This window comes from Apostichopus japonicus, chromosome 7 (genome assembly GCF_037975245.1).
Source record: "Apostichopus japonicus isolate 1M-3 chromosome 7, ASM3797524v1, whole genome shotgun sequence".
Taxonomy (NCBI): Eukaryota; Metazoa; Echinodermata; class Holothuroidea; order Aspidochirotida; family Stichopodidae; genus Apostichopus; species Apostichopus japonicus.
In genome coordinates, this window is record NC_092567.1 from 1,226,714 (window position 1) to 1,250,234 (window position 23,521).

The following is a 23,521-nucleotide window of genomic DNA, read 5'->3' on the forward strand; positions in this document are numbered from 1 at the left end:
GCTATGGCCATTTGTGACAACGAACAATTCTCTACCCGTGACATGGATAACGATGTATGGGAAAATAGCTGTGCGTTGACCTTCAAAGGAGGATGGTGGTACGAGAAATGTCATTACGCCAACCTCAACGGTGCATATCTGGAAGGAGTTCACTCATCATATGCTGATGGAGTCAACTGGCAACAATGGAGAGGCTATTACTACTCCCTTAAATTTTCCGAAATGAAGTTGAGACCGATTTGATTTCTCATCGGCATTCTATAAAATGATTTAAATTACTAAAATAATCGAGTTTTTTGTTAAGTTGCGCTTGAAAAGTGTCGGAATTTTCTTGACCTGATGTTAGTCTCTCCCTTATTAAATTTTTGAATGGATTCATACACTCCTCACTGATTGTCCTTACATCACTGTAATATTATAACGAATAGCTCGGTGATTTTCCTATATTATATAACAATTAAACATGTACTAATTTTGAAATCTAAGCTCTGTTGTCAATGGAAATATATTAAACCCCCAAGTTGCCATCAGGGTCTCATATTTTCTTTTTATTTTTATTCCAATAATATTATTTGTGGCAGTGAAGTGTGTGGGTTTTATTCACGTGTATAATGTTAATGTATTCTGGTTACAACATTTTTTTCGCCTGAGCTTTACGCAAGGTAGCAAAAAAGTAAATTAATCTATATATTGGGCACCTTTATTGGTATTACTTCATGACTAGCGTTTTGTTACTGCTATATCCAACTCCAGAATTAATGGTAAAAATGATAGTTCTTTACTCCTAATATATCTATCACTTTTTGAGACAGGTCATCTTTTTGTATTTCACTCTGTGATTTTAGGACATTCTAATCATTATAACACCTTCCAAAGTTATCTACCGTTAGATGGAGTGACCAGAGTTTAACACGTCTGTATATTCTAAATCCACTGACAGTCACACCTATCTCGACTATCATAGTTTTCACCCAATTCATATTAAAGAGTCCATTGTCTTTAGCCAAATGCTTCGCTACAAACGCATCTGTTCTGATTCCTTACAATTTCGTAGTCAATCAACCACCATGATTGGCCATTTTCGTGATTGCAATTATTGAAGAGAACCCTGAACAAGGTCTTTAGAATTTCCAGGGTGAAATTGCTTCAAAATCAACACAGGGAGGGGAAAGAGAATCGTATTCCGGTTCTCCTTAAGCACAGCGATCAGGTCGATCCATTCATCAGGCTGGTCAAAAATGAATGGAACACGTTGAAATAGGGAGACATGGGTGACCTTTTTATGAACCCCTGTAGTTACTACAAGACAACCTCACAGCCTACGCAACATCCTTGTTAGGAGTCGTTTCCCCTCCACCGACACTTCCGAACTCAAGAGGAGCTAAATGTGGTAAACCCCCGTGTTGTAAGGTCTGTCATCATATAATCACAGACCATGACATTCATCTCTCTCCCTCAGGGGTGTGTTTTCATCCAGACTCATACAACTGTGACACTCCCTGTTTGATATAACTTGTGTCCTCTATCCTGACATACAGTGTATTAATCAAACCCCCACTCCATTTTCATACGGCTGAGTAATCACAAAAACACTATCATACTCAACAAAACCAGTTTCCAGTGGCTGAATATTTTAATCTTCCGCAACTTAATATCGACTGCCTCAAGTTTGCCATGATCCTTGGTAATCTGTCTGACCATAATACGAGAAGCTTGAAGGAAGTCGAATTGATCCTTAAAGTGCGTTCACACTGTCATGGCCTCAAAAGGGTATGGCGTTTTCTCTCCGGGTTCAAGCACTTTGAGCAATCTGGGGGCTTACGGTAGACTGACGTGATTTCAATCACTCTTTTAACAACTGACGAAGGACCAGGGTGTCAAAAAATTAGCCTATTCTCTAAAACAAGACGTTCACGATAAGAAACTCTACAATCAATAGCTGCTGTGACGGTCTGTGTATTTTAGAAAATCTTGGGTGAAACAGAAGATACCGCAGCGACACCTGGCAGATGGGTTAAGACCACTATGCTGCACTTTGAGCTCTTCTTGCTCAAAATCTAAACAGTCATGATGGCAAAAGTTGAATACGTGGTGATAGCCCAAGCTATCAAATATCATATGGTGGATAGTTGAAAACTTCTATGCTCTGATGGCCTTTCAAAGTCAACGATTTTATTGTGCAAGTCGATGAGAGCAATTCATTGTGCTGCGACACCTTAAGATCTCAATTGTTCTTAATTGTTCTTGCTTGTGTGACTTGTGTTAATCTCTCTTGTGTAGATTTTTATTGTGAAATATACGGGAAACCCGGCAAGTTAGCTTTGGGGTGTGTAGTTAGGTTGAAATAATACTTTAGGATTTGGAAATGAAATGACTCATTATGGGTTAAGCTACGAATGCTATGCATTATCACGCGTTTATATTGTTTAAGGTAGTAGGAAATTAGAATATGGAGACTGCCTTTTAACAACTGAAAACTCAGTTTTGACTGATCGTTGTAATGGATGATTTCATCCGACAACTTGTTGATTTCTCTCTTGTTAATATTTTTAATTTCTTATCAATTCCAATCGCTAGCACTGAAAAGTGTACATTGATTGTTGCGTTTGTACAATGTTATGTTGGCAGCCTATTTGTTTTGACTTCAAATATTAACCGAGGTAGAGGAAATCGGTGGCATACCGTATGCTTTATTTTGGTAAAATGATGAACAATTATTTGTTTCACTTGCCTGATATTCCGTAGTAGCTACATGGTTTAAACAAACAGAAAATGAAGCGAATGAGAAAGAGTCATTCCTTAAGTCCATATAGCAGCCTTGTAATAGGACTACAACAGCTTCAGTACGCGTAGAGCTCCGCTTGGTTTGTAGGTATGTACGTGTACGATTACAAGGTACTTCTAAGCGTTAGGACCACTACTTCATTATGCATTAGGGTGTACTATTCTATATTCCAACAGGCCCATAGAACGAGCACAGATTCACCAGGTTGAGTAGTAGTATATGACCTGCACTTCTATAATGTGGTATAATTGACAGCAGCGTAGACCTTAACATTGTACTGAGTGAATGGACCAAAAGACCCCTAATGCTCTTCTTCGTACAATTAAACAACTCATCCTTGTTTCCTGTACAGTGATTAAAACCGATTGCTTGAGGAACAAAAACAATCAGTGCCTGATTTCTAGATATTGGATAGCTAGAAGAAAAACAATGGCATATCTATATCAATTATAATAAATTTGGTCTGAGGAGGCTTTGCTATTATAGAGCTACACTATGTCTTATTTCAATGTATCAAAAGTCTTCATTGAAACCCACTGGAAATTGCAGATCTGAGTGAAAGACTACATATTGTTTTTAAATTTGGCAGTGATATAAACGTGTCAACGACGCTGTTTACGTTTGAATTTATAGTTTAATAGGTTAACATGTGCGTCTGTATCAAGCACAATCGTATTGTACAGTGTAGGTGTTATGTAGCCTTGTGCTGTACTGTAGAATGTTTAATTATTATCCCGTATGCCGATGGAAGGATGGGGGAGTGGAGGTTGGGGTGGGGTTCAGCAATTTGATATTGTTCCGGGAACTGGAAATACCCTAGAAGTATAAGTAACTGCACCGTGGCCTTTTGTTTTGGCATCTCAGCCAGTTAGACTAAATTACTATAGAATCCTTTGTTTAAATAGACGAAATTGGTAGATTTAATCACTACCCTAAAACAACACCTTACTATTCATTAGCAAATAGCTACAAAGAATGAATGTAAGAATTATTTACGTACACTCTACGCACATGCGACCATATACAAAACAATTTTTGAACTTGTTCTTTATAACGCAATGTGAGTGCAATAAACTGCGTCTGGCACTAGCTCCAAGGAAAGCTTTGCATATCTGTTAATCTCCAGGGTAGTAATATTAGACTTAAGCTTAACAGAGATTAATATAAATATATTCAATACTTCAATACAAGAAAATGCCTCAATGCATGTAAATGTAAACTTTTGGCCTACAATTCTTCTGTAAATTTTTCGCTCCTGAATAGTTGTGTAATTCTGTCGTTTGGTAAAGAAAATGACCAGATAAGTCAAAGAAAACGCCATGGTTTAATAGTCACGGATTCATCAAGTATCTTGTGAATACACGGAACTTTATCAGGTAATAGGGTTATATTGAATTTTCTTTAAGAAAAATCTCTCGATATTTTTTTTCTTATCCGTATTTCCTTTCAGAAACTTAACCCAAACGTGATGGCAATAATGTATCGTGTAACAACTATCACGCCATTGGCAGGAAACTTTACACTTTCTTGATGAAAGTGTTATTTAATCTCCCGTACTTGATGAAAGGTCAGGTTTCAACGTCTAACCTAACATGTGGTAATTAGACATTGTTTGCCTAATAAACAAATTATGGCAACACATCTATGGAACGCCAAAACCGACAAAAGTGCAGATTTGTTTTATGTAAACCTAAGTCATTATGGTGAATACAAAGTTATCGCCACATAATGACCACGAACAATTTAAGTCCTTATGTGGCGCACCTCCACATAATGACCAAGAACATTTTACTTATCATGCGATCCTAACACTGCCATATAATGACCGCCAATACCGACAATATTCACAAGCCCTTATGTGTGGATTCGCATATTGCTCATAAGGACTAACGCAGGTCGCTATTTATTATGTGGCGATTCGAGTATCTTCATAAGGACTAACGAACTGTGCTAGTCCTTATGTGGAGATACGAGAGTCTCCATATACGGACTAACAAACTTTGTTATTCCTTATGGAACCTTTTCAAGGCTGGAAATTAAATACAACGTGGGATGGCATGGGAAAACTAAAGATGACGTCATAACTTCCAAATGAAGAAATACCATATTTAATTGAAAGTCTTGTGATTTTTTGGAAGGTAGTTCCTTTTCGTTTAACAATTTTTGTGTTCTTAAGCAAGAGTATACTTCACCGTAATCTTCACTTGGACAGGCAGATGTAATGTTCAATCTTCTTCCAATATAAGCAGTGTAATTCCGTATATGTGTTGCCGTATCTTTTGAATCAACAAGTGGTCCATCTGGTTCATTGAAACCAATTTGATACCATAGGGATGTGTTTGTTAACCCCACAGTTATATCTTCAAAACATGTACATGATTCTACAGGTTCTAGTTGTAAATCAGTGTCTAGTAGTTGCGTCTCAGTTTAAAATAAGTTATACAATCCATATACTTCCTCCAACCTTAAACTTCCAATAGAGACAAGGGTTCGTTGTGGGATATCGTCTGTAATTTCCCCATGACGTAATAGCGTGTGAAACAATGCATTCTTCGGCAGGAATAAATGAAAGAGCAGATGTTTACTTTTCTTAAATTTTATAAATATGTATTCAGGGAAGTTGAAGTTTAAGCATTGCATCGTTGTGTTGGTAAATCAATCGGTTGGAGACGTCGACCGTGAAATAGACATAGTTTCTTAAACATCGCTTGTACTATTTATGACAAACAAACAACTCTTCGAATGTTGTGAAGAACATAAATATCTGAAATTACGGATTTTATTATTTAGTTCCTGTCCAGAACACCAGGCAATACTCCTTGCATGTATGCTTTAACAAAGCTTGCCTTGATACATCTGTGATGAAAATATTTCCAGATAAGTTCCGTTTGCCATTGGATTGTGAATAAAGCATTATACATCAACATATAAAACCTTAATAACCTCCTTAAATTGAACAGACGCCATGCTTCATTCTGCGTCGTGAACAAGTTAACAACGATGTAGGCTACCACGTTTCATATGAAAGTGGTGATAATCCAACGTTTGCCAAACACGTCTATGATTGCGTGTAGTGGGTAATGTATTGCTTACATATACATTCCTACAATAACATTTGGTGCTTTGTTCATAGTATTAAATATCGTAAATGGTATCTTCCAGTTAACTAATACTGTCTGGATATCGATGGATATTATAGCTGTGCGTGTAATTATTACTGCACTTGTTATTCCTATAACACCGTGAGGTATGTACCTTGTATGTTCGTATTATTCATCGCTTTGGGCCTCAGAAATGACTTTCCATTCCACTCAAATAGCATTCAAGCTTTTAGGTATTCCTTGGATAAAAATAGTTCGACGGACAAAATTTACATGTTTAATCAAACATTATGCATACTCCTTTATTATTACCAAAACCTTTTTGCTTTGAAGTCGAAAATTCCATTAAAGCCTAGGTATAAATTCACAAATTGTTTAAGTTAAATATCTCCTTCGCAAATGAGTGAGAAAACACTCGATCCTTTTGAAAACTGAACAAGTTAACACTGTCGACCTAAATTAAACCTGTACTGACTTTTACCAAGATGTCCGTTGTCTGGGTGACTTCCCTAAACTAATACACACAAATACATAGCCTGTGCTGTATCAACTCAAACTTAGAAAAAAAAAATACTAAGAATAAGCAATATCAACAACAATGCGATACCGATACACTGTCTAGTTTATTTGTGAATCTATTCAATAAGAATTGCTTAACTTGTGTCGGTCAGTAACCCTCAATATTTTTACAAAAGCCGTAATGAGATACATGTAAATGTAATCGCCCTTTCCTTAGAAATCAGCAAGCTTGAACTGAGACACCTATCATAGCCAAGAATTGGAATAGAGCTGTAATCAACTGCTGACTATTTAATTAATAGAAACTGTTTTAAAATGCTGATTACTTAATAGGTAGCATGAAACCATATAAAAATATGAGGTTTGTACAGGTACAATATTTAGACACTAGTTCATTTCATTTTAGTATACAAACAAATAGGTTGTACAGGTAACTCATCGTTAGCATTACTTAACATATAGAACTGCTTATTTTTGTTGCATATTCTATCTTTCAATTATGGATCCGCCTTTACAAGTTTCAAATATTTGTACCTTCATATTGTTTATTGAAAGATAATAGTTGATATCTACGTTAACCTCAACCCGATCTCCATATCCGATTGGGTTTCTTTTCCTTCCATTGTGTTAACTACAATGCGGGCATGTTCTTCATTTACATCCTGTAAATTTAAGGTCAAAAATTGATACTGAAATAAGAGCTTTAAAGCCTTGAACCGACGCAGGGACAAACCATATCGCTTTTGTCTAAGCTGCTCTGAAAGTTCCTCAAAATGAGTTCTTTGAAACTAGCTTTGGTGGTTTTGTGTGCTCTCTCCTTACCATCTGGACATAGATGTGTGCTTGGTCCAGAGGGTGAAAATGGTCCACATGAACCAAGAGGTCCTCCAGGGTGCTATCCCCCATCAGTGTACAACCCGGTCAATACCATTACGGTAAGTTGATTTTAATACTCGTAACTTTTTTTAAATTTTTTTCATATTTTATCAGATAATATACAGTCAGCTTTAACAGGCATACTCTAATAGTCTAATAGTACGAACGGTATATGAATTATACATAATCTGAGTTTCATAAACGAAACTCTGCTTAATTACAAATATAGTAGTATTTAGCCTTTAAATCCCTCAATTTTAAATATGACTTTCATTTTATCACTGTCGAGTAAATAAATTCCGAATCTGAATTTCTAGTAACTGATTTATTTTTAAAAGTGCTACAAAAACAACTAACATTTAAGATTGAAGATGTTAGATTCATCAAATCATGTTATCAAATATTTTATTAAATATAAGTATTCATCTACTAACTTAAGTAAACAACCAATCAATTAACCGATCAGTTGAAGTTTAGAACGAAGAATACATTCATAAGGCAAAATTGAAATATGTTCTTCAATATATCGGCAGAGAAACACACATAAATGTTTCGTTTCATTATACTAATGATAGCACATCCAGCTTCAAACGACCTATACCTATACATTATGACCCCTATAACAAAAGTTGATTTCACGGATTCTATAAATGATCAATTATTCATTTTTTAACAAATTATTGATATGAGGACTTTCTGAGCAAGTTATCGATACATGGTACTTATAACTATATCTGCCTGTTGCGCACCGCACTAGGACGAAGATGTGTTAAAGTATCAAAGGTCACCACAGCAACGTCGTTTCAGATTATAACATGCCAGAGTAGCTGACCATTAAACAACACTGACATCTATTACTACCACTTATGAAATTTGCAGCAAACGACTGCTTAATTCTGTTAATCATGTGAATTAAAAAATCTTTATAGTGGAGCCTCGTCGTTTGGAACCTTCAGAGTTTTCTTACTACCCCACAGGTTAACGCTTGTTGTAATCGTACTGAAGAGGATGATGGGATAAAACAAGAATTGGACGACATTAAGGACCTCCTGAACAGCCTCATAAGTGCACTGGAAAATGGAGGTTAGAATTTTTTTTCTGAATATTAAGCATAGGTATATGTATGGTGACCGGAAAACTCCCCCCTGGAAAATTACCCCCCGGACAATAATCCCCCAGACTACTACCCCCTGGAAGATTACCCCTAATTGTCAGAGGGGAACCGTCCGGGGGGCAATTGTCCGGGTTGGAATTGTCCGGGTGGGAATTGTCCGAGGGGGAATCGTTCGGGGGTAATCGCCCGGGGGAAATCGTCAAGGGGGGAGTTGTCCGGGAACGATATGTATATATACATATATATTTGTGTATATATATATTTGTGTGTATATATATACATATATGTTTATATATATATATATATTTTCATGTATTAATATATACAATATATATTTTTGAATGCATGATAATAATAATCATAATAATGATGATGATGATGATGATGATGATGATGATGATGATGATGATGATGATGATGATGATGATGATGATGATGATGATGATGATGATGATGATGATGATGATGATGATGATGATGATGATGATGATGATGATGATGGTGGTGATGATGATGATGATGATGATGATGATGATGATGATGATGATGATGATGATGATGATGATGATGATGATGATGATGATGATGATGATGATGATGATGATGATGATGATGATGATGATGATGATGATGATGATGATGATGATGATGATGATGATGATGATGATGATGATGATGATGATGATGATGATGATGATGATGATGATGATGATGATGATGATGATGATGATGAAGATGATGTTCTAAAATGGACAATTTCAAAACAACGATTTTAAGGTCGGAGTGTTCCATTCTTTTTGGTATAACACAAACACAGGTTGTTTAGATTCGATTGTGGTTATTTCACAACTTGTTCCTAAGTAGCAATATTGCTATCGATGTGTTTGAATTCTATCAACAATGTGCCTATATGCCGATTATAGATAATAGTTTCCCTCAAGCTGGAGTTTTGCAGTGCGTTAAGCGATTGTTTAGGTATACAAGAACGTCTCTTAACCATTACCTATTTTTCGCGGAAATAATTTCTCCTTTTACTTGATTATCACATTAAAGACAGAAAGGAGATATACCTGTAATGTTCACAAACTCCCATATTTGTAATTCATGGCCATATACACACTAGGAATCAATTGATATTTATTATATCGTGCGATAAATGTGTTCCTTTTAGATTACTGTCCTGGACAACTTTCATATCCAAAGGATTGCTATGAGGTTCAAGAGAACGGTGATAATAGTAGTGGCGTATACACAATACAACCAGACGACGCTGATCCGTTTCAAGTATATTGTGACATGGATACTGACGGTGGGGGCTGGACGGTGAGTTCTATGTCTAAGATTGTACAATAATACAGTTAATCTAATATCAAAATTAAAGGTCAATTATGAAACTGTTTTCCGTCACACTTAGAAAATCTGTACCATTATGCCTAAGTCAAATCATCAGTTTGATATAAAATAGGAATTTTTATTAAAAAAATACAAAAGTTACCTTTTTACATGGTCGCTCCAAAAAAATGCCATGTATTACAGTGAACGCGTTGTATCATATCACTCACAAGAGTATAGACATTTCAAAGAGAATTACTTTCCTAGATCACAGTAAAAATTGATATATTAATCACTCTTGTAAATGACAAAAATAACCACTGTCTGTAAAGGAAATCACTGACGAGTAACTTTTAGTGTCTACACTAGGGACAGTTATCTTCTACACATAATGCAGTCAACATTCAATGTTTTAAAGAAGTTTTTACAAACGTTTAGTAGAACCTAAAACTTAAAATTTCATTTCCTTTCTCATGTATGAGTCCTATAACTGACAATATCAGTAAATATTGTATATAATCCACAACGTAAAAAAGTACCTGTTACTATAATTTCAAATTTACTTTCAAAGTAACACGCTCCCGTTAGAATTTATTCAGCCACATTAACGGTTTAGCAAAGTTATATATGTATTTTTTCTAAAAAGGTATTTCAAAGGCGGGAAGATGGTTCCGAAGATTTTTTCAGAACTTGGAACGATTACAGAGATGGCTTTGGTTCTTTGGAAGGAGAACATTGGTTAGGTAACGAGAAGTTATACTCCTTGACCAATCAGAGGAGGTATGGACTCCGTGTAGACTTGGGAGATTTTGAAGACGCGACACGATTCGCCAAGTACGACTCTTTCGTCATCGCAGACTCGATCGACAAATATAGATTGCAACTCGGTGCATATTCTGGGAATGCTGGTGAGTATTTGCGACTCCGCTTTCCATATATAACCTTTGAATATTCTGGGTCCCCCCACAATCGATCTTTTTTTTCAGCCAAAAGCTCTGTTATGTGATTACTGTTATATATACTTGTTCTAATGTTTGATCAAATTTGACATTTGTTAAGGATTTGGTCACATAATATTAAGGCAGTCTCAGTAATCAATGGATATTTGTGTTTAATAGTTGTAATCAACGATACCAAACAATTTTTTTCACAAATTGCTTATTCACTGCGAAAAGCCTGCGAGCCATGAAGGTTGAGTAAATCGTCTCGTAACTTGTCCAGACAAAGATATTTGTCATCGATGGCGACAATGAACTAAAACAAGCTTCTTTCAACAGTCACATCACCCAGCACACACACACAAAACAAAGGTTTCCAACCCATGCATCACATGTTATGTTTCTGACGCCTACGTAATTGATTTACCTATATAGTTATTAATTAGTACACATTGTTACAGCCGTCACACAGTTTATCTTCCTATCCTTTTCATCTCCTAAGCTTTCTCATTTCCATCGTTCAGTCTGTCGTCGTTTAGATAACTGTCCATCTCTCTAGTTTTAATGTGTTCTTTCTGTTTTCGATTCAGTTACTTTAGGAGAAGTTCCTGGTAAGATCGAAACGCCAAACCATCTTCCTTATACATTTAATATTTGTATGAATGAAACCATGCTTAGATAAATTTTTAAAGGGCAATTGTACATGGGACTGATCGGTTCCGTCCCAAAAAGTTTTATGATATGTAAGAGGTACTCGGAACTTGATACGACCAGCTTCAGGCCTCAACATTAGATCCAAGAGGGTCACAGAGAGCGATTAGCCTTTGTTATTGCTTTCAAATTGATAAGTGGTCACACGTCTTATATCAAATGAAGTTAGAACGTCACCGGTATCGTCTTACGAAAGTAAGAACGTCACCGGTATCGTCTTACGACAGTTAGAACGTCAACGGTATCGTCTCACGAAAGTTAGAACGTCACCGGTATCGTCTTACGACAGTTAGAACGTAACTGGTATCGTCTAACGATGATCGCGTTATCTCGTTGCAGGTGATGCTATGACCATTTGCGACAACGAACAATTCTCTACTCGTGACATGGATAACGATATATGGGCAAATAGCTGTGCGTTAAGCTCCAAAGGAGGATGGTGGTACGAGAAATGTCACTACGCCAACCTCAACGGTGCATATCTGGAAGGAGAGCACTCGTCATATGCTGATGGAGTCAACTGGTACCAATGGAGAGGCTATCGCTACTCCCTTAAATTTTCCGAAATGAAGTTGAGACCGATATAATTTCTCATCAGCGTTCTATAAAGTTGGTTTAAATTACTAAAATAATCGAGTTATTTGTTAAAGTTTCACTTGAAACCTGTTGGAATTTTCTTGATCTGATTTTAGCTATTGTCTTGGTCTGTCTCTCTTATTTAATTTTTGAATGGATTCATAAACTCCTCACTGATTTTCTTTTACATTACAATACTGTTATAACGAATAGAGTTGTGATTTTCCTTCCCTATTGACATGAAAACGTATTAATTTTAAATCTTAATCTTTATTGTTAATGGAAATATACTGAACCCCCAAATTGCCAGCAGGGTTTCTTATTGTTTTTATTTTTTTTTTAGTCCCATAACATTAATTGTGACACCGAAGTGTATGGGTCAGTTTCATTTACGTTACGAATATTGAAAGCTTCCTGTTACATTAATTGTTCGCCTTACAGAAATGACAGAAAAATATTTTCGACTTTGTTAAACTTTCGGATTGACATTGCCCTCGGGTCTTACAACTCTAAATGTAATTTGATAATCTCGATAGGTCTTCTTTAATCGAGTTATGTTTAATATGAGAGTGAATGGTTGTATGCGATAAACAGTTGTACCTATATACAAACTATTTATATTTATAGAAAATGGGTATATATTGCCCAACTTGTTGTCCACATTGGTCACCGTATTCAAAATGAGCCATAAATAGGGAAAGAACATGACTAACGAAGTTAGGTTTCCTACAACTTTTGTAACTGCACGACAAGTGACGTGGTGAATCCTTCACAGAACAGTTCAAGTTAGAAAGGTTGTCGTAAACGTTTGCCCAAGATTTTAATAATATCAACAACAGCTTCATAACAGGTAGCAGTGATTAAATGTATCCACCTTCTATCTAATGGGCAACTAAATGGTATTCCTTCATGAAAAGCGTTTCATTAATGCTTAATCCGACAACGTTATCAATTGTAGAAATGATATTCATTAACGACAGATTGATCTTAATTTTTTTGGGACTGGTAATGTGTTTGTACGTTACTCTGTGGTTTTAGGACATTCCAGTCAATATACATTTTAAACAGTTAAACACTTTCCACGCTAATAATTTACACACAGTTTAACGGTAGCCGCTGGAAGTGAAACTTGAAACTAGGTGCACAAACGGTATATTTGACAATGCAAAAAACGAGCAGAAAATTTGAAAAAGAGAGAGAGCGGCATGACACGCAGATACCAAGCTACCTTCCATACCTTTACAAACTGAGGGCGGCATGACACGCATATATCCCGCTACTTAACATACATTTGCAAATCCGAGGGCGGCATGACACGCATATACTCGGCTTCCTTCCATACCTTTACAAATTTGAGGGCGGCATGACACGCATATACTCCGCTACTTTTCATACCTTTACAAACTGAGGGCGGCATGACAAGCAAATACCCCGTTACCTTCCATACCTTTACAAAGCTGAGGACGGCCGCATATACCCCGCTACCTTCCATGCCTTTAAAAACCTGACGACGGCATTACACGCATATACCACGCTACCTTCGTTAGACAAACAAACAAGATTCGCATTATGTCACGAGCCGACCAGTCACGTCCTTGCACTAGTTTTTGAAGTACTAGGTGAATGCGAGGTTCAATTGTTCCGTCAAAAGAGAGTCCTCACACGTCCGCGATCGAGAGCTATGTCACCTCCGCGGACGAGAGCCTCAACAAACAACTCTCCCAATGAGCACTGCATCAGTGCTGCACTGGATCCATATGTACGTGTCATACAGAGACAACTTCTGCGCACGAGAAAACTTAACGATTAAGGAAAGCGCAAATGGCAAATGCGTTTTGAGCAGATACTTATTGTATGATTCCACACATGGTTATTACTTTGAATCAACTCACAAAACCCGGAACGGTGCTCTTTAATGTTTTTACTTATAACACACGTGATCGCGAGTCAAATATTTTATCTGTATAAAATGGAGCAGTATGCTCGATATGACATACCTTTGAGCCAAATCTAAAGGCAATGTCTCTTCATGAGAGCAATGCTCACCACTTATTGTTTGTGAGAGTTGGGAATTTATCCCGAAAGCAATTGTTAACCCCGTCGTGGTTTACTGCTCTGTATTCCTGTAAGTGCTAAATGAGTTTTACCTGTTTGTAAACTCTATGAATGGATAGATGTTGGGAGCTTCAGTTAACTTAAATAACCCTATCTTAGTCAAATCCGTTTGTGTGTACTCACTGTATTAAGTTTAGGTTACAACATTGCAGTGATTTCTAAATTTGTACTACAGGAATTTTATTCCACTGTCGTGAAGAGCACGGGTTTAGTTAGCCCACTGTATTGATGTACACTCACCTACTTAGTTAGCCCATTGCATTGATGTAGACTTACCTACTAAGTTAGACCACTGTATTGATGTAGATTTACCTAGTAAGTTAGCCCACTGTATTGATGTAGATTTACGTAGTTAGTCAGCCCACTGTTTTGATGTAGACTTATCTACTCAGCCCACTGTACTGATGTACACTAACCTATACTTAGTAAGCCCACTGCATTGATGTACACTTACCTACTTAGTTAGCCCACTGTACTGATGTACACTTGCCGACTTAGTTAGCCCACTGTACTGATGTACACTTGCCGACTTAGTCCCCTGTAGTGATGTACACTTTCCGACTTAGTCCCCTTTAGTGATGTACAATTAACTACTTAGTTAGCCCACTGTACTGATGTACACTTACCTACTTAGTTAGTCCCATGTATTGATGTTCACTCACCTATTCAGTTAGACCACTGTATTAAGGTAGTCTCACCTACTTAGTTAGCTCACTTTATCGATGTAATCTTACCAACTAAGTAAGCCCATCGTATTGATGTACACTTACCTTCTTAGTTAGTCCCCTGTATTAATGTACACTCACCTATTTATTTAGCCCACTGTACTGATGTACACTTACCGACTTAGTTAGTCCCCTGTATTGATGTACACTCACCTATTTAGTTAGACCACTGTATTAAGGTAGTCTCACCTACTTAGTTAGCTCACTTTATCGATGTAATCTTACCAACTAAGTAAGCCCATCGTATTGATGTACACTTACCTTCTTAGTTAGTCCCCTGTATTAATGTACACTCACCTATTTATTTAGCCCACTGTACTGATGTACACTTACCGACTTAGTTAGTCCCCTGTATTGATGTACACTCACCTATTTAGTTAGACCACTGTATTAAGGTAGTCTCACCTACTTAGTTAGCTCACTTTATCGATGTAATCTTACCAACTAAGTAAGCCTATCGTATTGATGAACACTTACTTAGTTAGCTCACTGCATTAGTGTACATCTATCTATTTAGTAAACCCACTGTATTAATGTACACTTACCTACTTAGTTAGCCACTGCATTAATGTACACTTACCGACTCAGTTAGTCCCCTGTATTGATGTACACTCACCTATTTAGTTAGACCACTGTATTAAGGTAGTCTCACCTACTTAGTTAGCTCACTTTATCGATGTAATCTTACCAACTAAGTAAGCCTATCGTATTGATGTATACTTACCTTCTTAGTTAGTCCCCTATATTAATATACACTCACCTATTTATTTAGCCCACTGTACTGATGTATATTTACCTACTAAGTTAGCCCACTGTATTGATGTACATTTACCTACTTAGTTAGCCCACTGTACTGATGTACACTTTCCGACTTAGTTAGTCCCCTGTACTGATGAACACTTACCGACTTAGTTAGTCCCCTGTGGTGATGTACGCTTACCTACTTAGTTAGCCCACTGTATTTAAATAGTCTCACCTACTTAGCTCACTATATCGATGTAATCTTACCAAGTAAGCCCATCGTATTGATGAACACTTACTTAGTTAGCTTACTGCATTAGTGTACATCTATCTATTTAGTAAACCCACTGTATTAATGTACACTTACCTACTTAGTTAGCCACTGCATTAATGTACACTTACCTATTTAGTTAGCCCACTGTATTGATGTAGTCTTACATACTTAGTAAGCCCACCGTATTGATGAACACTTACTTAGTGAGTCCACTGTATTGATGTACACTTATCTATTTAGTAAGCCCACTGCATTAATGTACACTTACCTACTTAGTTAGCCACTGCATTAATGTACACTTACCTACTTAGTTAGCCACTGCATTAATGTACACTTATCTACTTAGTTAGCCCAACGTATTGATGGACACTTACTTACTTAGTGAGCCCACTGCATTAATGTACACTTACCTACTTAGTTAGCCCATTGCATTAATGTACACTTACCAACTATTTTAGCCCACTGTATCGATGTACACTTACCTACTTAACGGTATGAAAACGCATCGTAAGAACTCCGGGTTAGAAAACTACGTAAGAATGGTTGGTATCTTAAATTACATGCTGTAGGTTAATACAATCTTTATGAAAATAACACTGTATATCATCGTCGTAAAATACACTTTCAATAAAGTTGCATGAAATTACATTCCAATAAACTTCATTCGGGAGGTGACCGTATTCAACTCTTGTGAAATTAGTAGCATGTTCTAGCTCTGACAGGGCATATTCAGTAACATATTTTGCTGTATGTAATATAATTTACGCAGTAACTAAAATGGATGCTGACTGAGCTAGACGGTCCTCGTGCAAATCAAGCGCAGACACTCTGTAACAATTCACTGCAAAGGAATAGTAATTTTACATCACGACAGGTAAAAATAATAAGATTACCATGAAATTGAATGTCAAGTTACTGACACGTGATTTTATTCATAAAAAGCATCATTTACAAATATACCATATTAAAGTAAAAATCGTTTCAAGTGTGGGCAATCAACGATTTATTCGACTACACTAAAAAAACAGTTGTACAAAAAAAAGTGTTTTAATTTAACGCAATAATATGCCACTGCTCAAATTAATATTTCAACAAATTGGATATTAGATTCTAAACATCCGCTAGGTTTTGTGGTAATCTTTAGTGCCGCAAGTTCACGTCATTAAAATATGTTATTGAATATAATCTAAGTGGAAAGCAATGCAGTTAAACAGCAGTAGAAATTATTACAATGACCTGCTCTCTTTAGTGCTATGTAATATGTTAGCATTACCATGCTGTCTAACAACGCAACGCAACATAATGCAACAACTAAGGAAAGAGAGTTGCGTTGATTGCTACTGCGTTGCTGTTTGGGTAGTAGCAACATGATCGCAACCAAAAGACAACTAAGATTGTAAAAATCTTGTTTGCCTTTTGACATAACATTTCACTAGTATATATTTTTAATACGTTTAAATTCCCCCATCTTTGTTTTCGAAGAGCCTAAATAAAACGGTAGCATTTTTTAAATTAAACTCTGATGATTATAATCCGTTGGCAACATTCTAACTTCATCTTTCTCCGACTCTTTCGTATAAGAAATGTATTTGTACTACCTGACAAGACAGTAGTATTAAAGTTGGTTTTACACAACCTGGTACATTAAACAGGATTGTACCACATTAACATTAGTTTTTTTTCATGGCTGAAAACTAAGCTACTCAAAATGAAGTTATTGGAATTAACCTGTCTAGTTATGTGATGGATCTTGTTTGTTCCTGCACTCTAAACACAATCTAGTCAAGCGAGGCTAAAGTCTAGTCATATCGACTGGTTTACGTTAGTCAACGATTATCCCGCCATAATCTTGGTAAAGATGCCTTCACGACTAACCCAAAAGGTCGCCTGACCAGAACATAATGGTCACAGTTCTATTTTAATCTGGTCCTACAATAAATGTCAGCACTGGGACGAAACTCACTAGTCAATCAGGTTGATATATTCGTCATATGAAAAAGCGCGGGAAAATATTAACAATTGTAGCGCCACGGTACGGCCTAGCGTACTGCACTGAACTATAGTACATTGTACACATACGTACACGACGAGCAAGGAACGTACAGCAGGGAGTAAGCAGCCAGACGGTTACGTTACGAAAAATCAAAAAAATATTATCATCCAGTGATATTGTCAGTAACCATTGCAAGGTTAGTATATTAGACCAGTTTTCATTGGGCCTTTGGCCAGTGTCGTTTGTTAGTCACTTAAAAAGTATATAGTATACAGGTGCGTATCCAGGGGGGGGCGTTGGGGGCGCGCGCCCCCCGGGTAAGAAAAAGAGGAGAGAAAAAATAGAGAAGAAAAAAGGAAAAAAGAGGGGAAAAAAGAAGAGGAGGAGCGGAAGGAAGAGAAAAGAAAAAGAAGAAAGAGAGAAAAAGGAGAAAAGGAGGGAGTTAAAGAAAAACGCGAAGACACCGGGAAGAGAAAGAGGAACAGTGACATCATTACAGCGCTGAAGGGTAGCCAGTGACGGATCAATGATTTCGTAAAAGTGTGACTCACCCTACCCCTTACACCGACAACTCCATTTTTTGACGTTTCCATTTTCCTCTCTCACTAATGATCTATATATATATAATATATATGGTCTATCATAACGCGTGTGTAGAATTGTGCTATGAAACCAACTGTGGCTGGCCTCGAACTCGACCGTGTCGTCGGGGAACATGACGACTTTTGGGATGGGGGCGACCGCCCGCCCTCCTTCCCCCCATTCAGCATTGTGTTAAATGATATCGCTAAGTAATTTCAAAATAGAAAGTGCTTAGATGCAATTTACAAGGCCTGGGAAGTGTCATTTCCAGCGATCTGGGAGACATTTTCGGCCAAAATTTGCTTGTACGCTTCGCGCTAACAAATGGTCCTGGGTAGTGCCATTTCCAGCGATCTGGGAGGCATTTTCGGCCAAAATTTTCTTGTACGCTTCGCGCCAACCTATGGCGGCGCTACGCTGAGATAATTTGCCTACAGGCTTCGCCCCTCCCTTGGCAAATTCCTCGCTACGCGCCTGTTCGAATTTGTAACGCAAACAGCAGATATCACATCATATCAGTGAGCATGAAAATGGCGTTCCAGGATGAAAAGCCTCAAAACTGTCCGACTTGCCTGCAAAAATAACCAAAAATTTTCGCGCGCTTAGCGCGCGTTCAACGTGTTAATGTCGATATCATATAAGCAAGCATCGGTTATTACATCGCATGCCATTATGTACCGTACGGTCCGTTAAAAGTGCGCAGTATACCGCGGGATGCTAATGTAAACAACGACATGTCTCATGTAGATGTATAAAAAGCAGGTCCAATTATGTCAAAACTCTCTTTTACATTAGTAATGGCGAATTAGGGGCTGCACCCCCGCCGCGCAGTGGCGCAGCGTCCATACGGTGACGGGGCGCATGCCCCCCCCCCCCTGACGGACTCAAATGGACTGCTGGTGCGTTTTTCAGCTCTTTACCACTTTTTACTTATTCTAGATTAATGACTTTTTTATTGCGCTCTCATCTACTTATTGACACTTGTCACATTTTGTTGGTGTAATTTGGAGATGACACCTATTTATTCTTCGTTTATCTGCAAATTAGCCAGGCCCGGAAAGGGTCATTTCCGGCGATCTAGGGAGTATCTTTACTCAAACATTTTCTGTACGCTACGCGCCAACCAGTGGTGGCGCTCCGCTTAGATAGTGTTGAAAGCGCCCCTACAGACCATTCTCGCCCCTCCTGACCAATACCCCTAGCTCCGCCACTTCCGCCGCGCCTCCTACGCCTATGTGTATAGTGTTCGGTTTCGGAAATATCTGCTATTTTTTCATTTCCTTCAACCAAGTTTTATAATAGCCGTTATAAGAGGTTTTAATATTTCTACACCAATAAATTAACTGTGTCGGAATTTTCGAAAATTTCTGACCAACATTCTGCATCACACTTCCCTCTACTCGTGCAATTTTGACCGCTCTGTTAGGGGTTCAAGGAAGTTTTTCTACATTGGTTGTCCATAGATGAAATTTTGTACAACATTATGGGTATGTTTTGAAGTGAGTTTATTCACGAGAAATGTGAATTTTCAAATTCTGAACAAATATGGGGCTTAAAACCTTGAAAAGTGGGGCTGACGGGTATTGTGGGCCGCGACGTAGAATCACCTACAAAAGCAAAGACCCACAGGAGATGCGATCAGGTCGAACATGATGTGTGCCGGTTTGACAATCTTCAAAAAGGTTATGGATAGAAAAAAAAAACTATTAGGAAATACTTGGTTCTCAGGCAAAAAGTGTACATCTGGTTGGTCATTTCAAGCCCGAGAAGTGCCGTTTCCGGTGATCTGGGGGTATCAAAATAAGAAATTTTCTTGTACGCTGCGCGCCAACCGATGGTGGCGCTCCGCTTAGATAGTGATTCGCGCCCCCCGGGTTTGAAAATCCTGGATACGCGCCTGGTATATTAGACCATAAAGTGCGTATTTTCGATTATTCCAACTTGTGTACGAACAAGCTAAGATCTAGGTCCTAGGCTAGGCCTATCATGCAGTAGCTATAGGCGAATTGCCTAACGTTAAACCTAATGACGTTAAGCTGCCTTGTAGTTGTAGTAGTTGTACAGCACAGTTTATCGTAACAGTAGGCCTCCGTATATTTACAGTATCATGGTGGCCCCGGTATTCACGCGTTTCTCATGTTTGCAATGGATAATTTCTTTACAAAATAATAAACCTAAATTAAACTTAATATTTATAATCTGTATTAGAAACTTTAGCCTTAGGGGGATAGGACCTTGGCTATATTATTCTTGAAATATTTTAGGGGGATAAATTCACAGCAGTGTTTCTCCTGCACTTTCAGGGGGGACATAGCCTAGGCTTAGGTCCTAGGCCATATTATTTATACCTAGATTAGGTTTGAGTTAAGGATTAGCCTCCAATTAGGGTCAACCTAAGATAACGAATTAACTAGAATAGTGTGTATGGGATTGTGTAGTTGCGTGGGAAACTGTTACACTAAATAAGCTGATTATTCCTAGGGCCCTATAGCCCCCCCCCCCCCCAGGCCTAGCCCTAAATAGTTTTCATAAAGTACAGAGGCTAGGCCTATGTTTCATACGAAACATCAACTGAACATGACGCCAATCTTTTATTACCAGTTTGTCCACTGACCATCCTATCCAACAATCCCGTTAACAATTCACAGGAGAATACACTCCCCCTTCCAAAATAAACATTGGGGACCTTGGAGCAATCTAACAGCCTATTGCTGCCACAGCTGTGTCATATCAATTTATAGGCCTAGTTGTCAGTAATATAGAGGGGGAATATTTCTGGACAATTGCACTGACTTGTCCGGAATTTTTGGCTAAAATTTGTTATATATTCTAGCGGCATGAGTTGGGACAGTTTTTTCTGCTATTTTTTAAGTTTGTACAAAACAGTTCCGATTCAGAACAAAGGTGGGTGGGTGTTTAATTTGTTGTAGCTGTTTGTAGGGAGTCATATAGCCTTGGACTAGGCTTTTTTCAAGATGGAATATTCCTCGCTTTACCTGTGGTACCGTGAACCGCAGTTGATCCCCCTAGGCTAACCCTAATTCCATTGGAAATAAAATAGGACATCTTTTACGGGGTGTTTCATTCAACTTTTTGGAAATACTACAATTTCAAACATAAATGTATTTGGTTATCATTGTACACTTGACAAATGAAAATGTAGCTACCATAGCGGATTGATTAATGTTTGCACATGTTTCTTTTCCATACAGGTATCAAATGCATTCAGGCTTCTGTATCACTGCATAGTAATTTCAATTCCATTTCTACTGTACATTTTAGTAATCGGATGTGATTAAATAGTTGAATTGTGACTGGTATTGTACCGTACATGTTTACCCACATGCTGTACAAAATATGCACATGAACATTAGGGATGTGAACAAATAACAAAAGTTGTATGTCTATCACATTGGCAGATAGACGTCGTTTAATTGTGGAAGAGGATGCTACTAGCGAAGTGGTTAAGAAAGTCTATCCTTGGCTATTTGAAGATGAAGAGGTACTGTATTAATATGTCTTTGTAGATATTATTTATTATACAGTAGTCTGCGTAAAAGTAAAATTCAATCTTGTGGTTTCAAAAGTTATGGACATTTGAATATATTCACTTTATGCCCACCACTTGTTCGAACCACGACTTTGTTTTTCAAAAATCAATTCAAGACAGTGTTGTGCTAAGCAGCGCGATTGCAGGATTCCCACACTTTTTTTGCTGATACCGCTATTGGGAATTTGTAGGGGGGATGTTCCCCCTTAAAAAGAAAACCACTTTGTTTTATTCTGAGCTAGAGCCCGATCTATACCTTTATCAGCAAGATCACTCCGCAAAACCTCATGTCCTCATCCCAAGACTTGGGGAGCCTACAGCTCCTACATTGACCAGCTACAGTAGTCTCTCTCTACTTCTTTACCAATTCGCATCTTCCATCCCTTTCGACATGTCTAAACCATCTCAATCTACGTCTCTGAACATAATCCCGAATATGTGTTAGTCCTAAGCGATCTCTTAACTTCTCAGGTGAATTTACCATATGTACTCTATAATCTAATTGATCTCATTTAACCATAGATACTACTTGAATTAAAGCGACTTGAAGGAAAGACGACAATGGCACAGTTGCTTGGTGAAGGGCTTTCCAAGTATGGAGATGCCATAATCCGCTGCACTTTGAAGATGAAGCATCCCACTGTCATAGATACATCCATGGAGAAGGACGAGGGTGCCCGTTAAGGTACATTAGTAACAATTCAATCTGTAATTCACTATTCAAGTGATCATCACCCAGGTATGTGCTGGGTCTTCAAAATGGACTACGAGCAAAGTCTGAGGCGGGGTGGATACAAAATATGTCTTGGTAAGGGGGTATAACCATTCAGATGTATGGTAGTGAAAAATAAACACCTTCATTAGACATTAACGTTTGTCGTCTTGCATCATACAGTCTGAGGAAAATAGGGCGCATCCGTACATACTCAGACTGTGGTAGCACTAAAAGGCTAGTGCACGCATTTGTCTCTTCACATCTTGACTCTTGCAACAGACTCATTTATGGACTGCCAAATAAGCTCCAGCGTTGTACGAGCTGCCAGGTTGGTTACCTTATCTAGGAAGTGTGAACACATAACCCACATCCTTGTAAATCTCCACTGGTTACAAGTGAAGAAGCGTATCACGTGTAAGTTAATGCTTTTGACCTACAAAATATTAAATAAACTTGCTCCATACTATCTATGTAAACTTCTCAATATCAATGAACCGGTACATATTCTCAGGTCAAATGCTGCTACAACACTTATTGTACAAATGTCAGCACCATTACTTACGGTGAGAGTTCTTTTTTCAGCAGCTGCTAAACTCTGAAACCAACTACCACCACATGTTTGAAATGCTAAATCTATATGTAAATTTAGGACCTTGTTAAGACTTACTAGCAGAGGGTTGTGTGATTTTAAATTATGCTGATTTAAATCAGTGGTTTTTTTTAAATCACTGATTTAAATCACTTTACTAATTCTTGGCAGGAAAAGTTGAATTTGTGGTCAGCATATTCTCTGAAATCAAGCAGTTCCTTATAAAATAGAGTCTCAATCAAGTATCAAAGCAATTTCAGTAAATCTGGGGGGGGGGGGTTGTAT

The 23,521-nt window shown here is 37.7% G+C and overlaps 2 protein-coding genes and 1 long non-coding RNA gene across 3 annotated transcripts in view; 2 read left to right on the forward strand and 1 right to left on the reverse strand.

The window, feature by feature from the left end:
- LOC139970198 (uncharacterized) overlaps positions 1–527 on the forward strand; it is a 26,820-nt gene extending 26,293 nt beyond the window's left edge. The window contains exon 10 of the mRNA XM_071975837.1: positions 1–527. This exon is cut by the window's left edge and continues 5 nt beyond it. Within this exon, the coding sequence (XP_071831938.1) occupies positions 1–243 (243 nt within the window). The 3' untranslated portion in view covers positions 244–527.
- Positions 528–7,113: 6,586 nt separating this feature from the next.
- Positions 7,114–12,261, forward strand: LOC139970276 (microfibril-associated glycoprotein 4-like). Its single transcript, XM_071975950.1, has 5 exons — positions 7,114–7,340; positions 8,259–8,364; positions 9,567–9,718; positions 10,374–10,635; positions 11,716–12,261. The coding sequence occupies exons 1-5, from the start codon at positions 7,179–7,181 to the stop codon at positions 11,961–11,963; spliced, it is 930 nt and encodes a 309-aa protein (XP_071832051.1). The 5' UTR covers positions 7,114–7,178; the 3' UTR covers positions 11,964–12,261.
- Positions 12,091–23,521, reverse strand: part of LOC139970279 (uncharacterized) — a 77,332-nt gene continuing 65,901 nt past the window's right edge. Inside the window, exon 2 of the long non-coding RNA XR_011794078.1 lies at positions 12,091–13,949. This is a non-coding gene — a long non-coding RNA (uncharacterized lncRNA). The remainder of the gene's footprint in view (positions 13,950–23,521) is intronic.

Coding starts and splice junctions, on each gene's coding strand:
- LOC139970276 (XM_071975950.1), top strand. CDS start 7,179: ATGAGTTCTTTGAAACTAGCTTTGGTGGTTTTGTGTGCTCTCTCCTTA. Junction 8,365..9,566: donor AAGTGCACTGGAAAATGGAG/GTTAGAATTTTT, acceptor TGTTCCTTTTAG/ATTACTGTCCTGGACAACTT. Junction 10,636..11,715: donor TGCATATTCTGGGAATGCTG/GTGAGTATTTGC, acceptor ATCTCGTTGCAG/GTGATGCTATGACCATTTGC.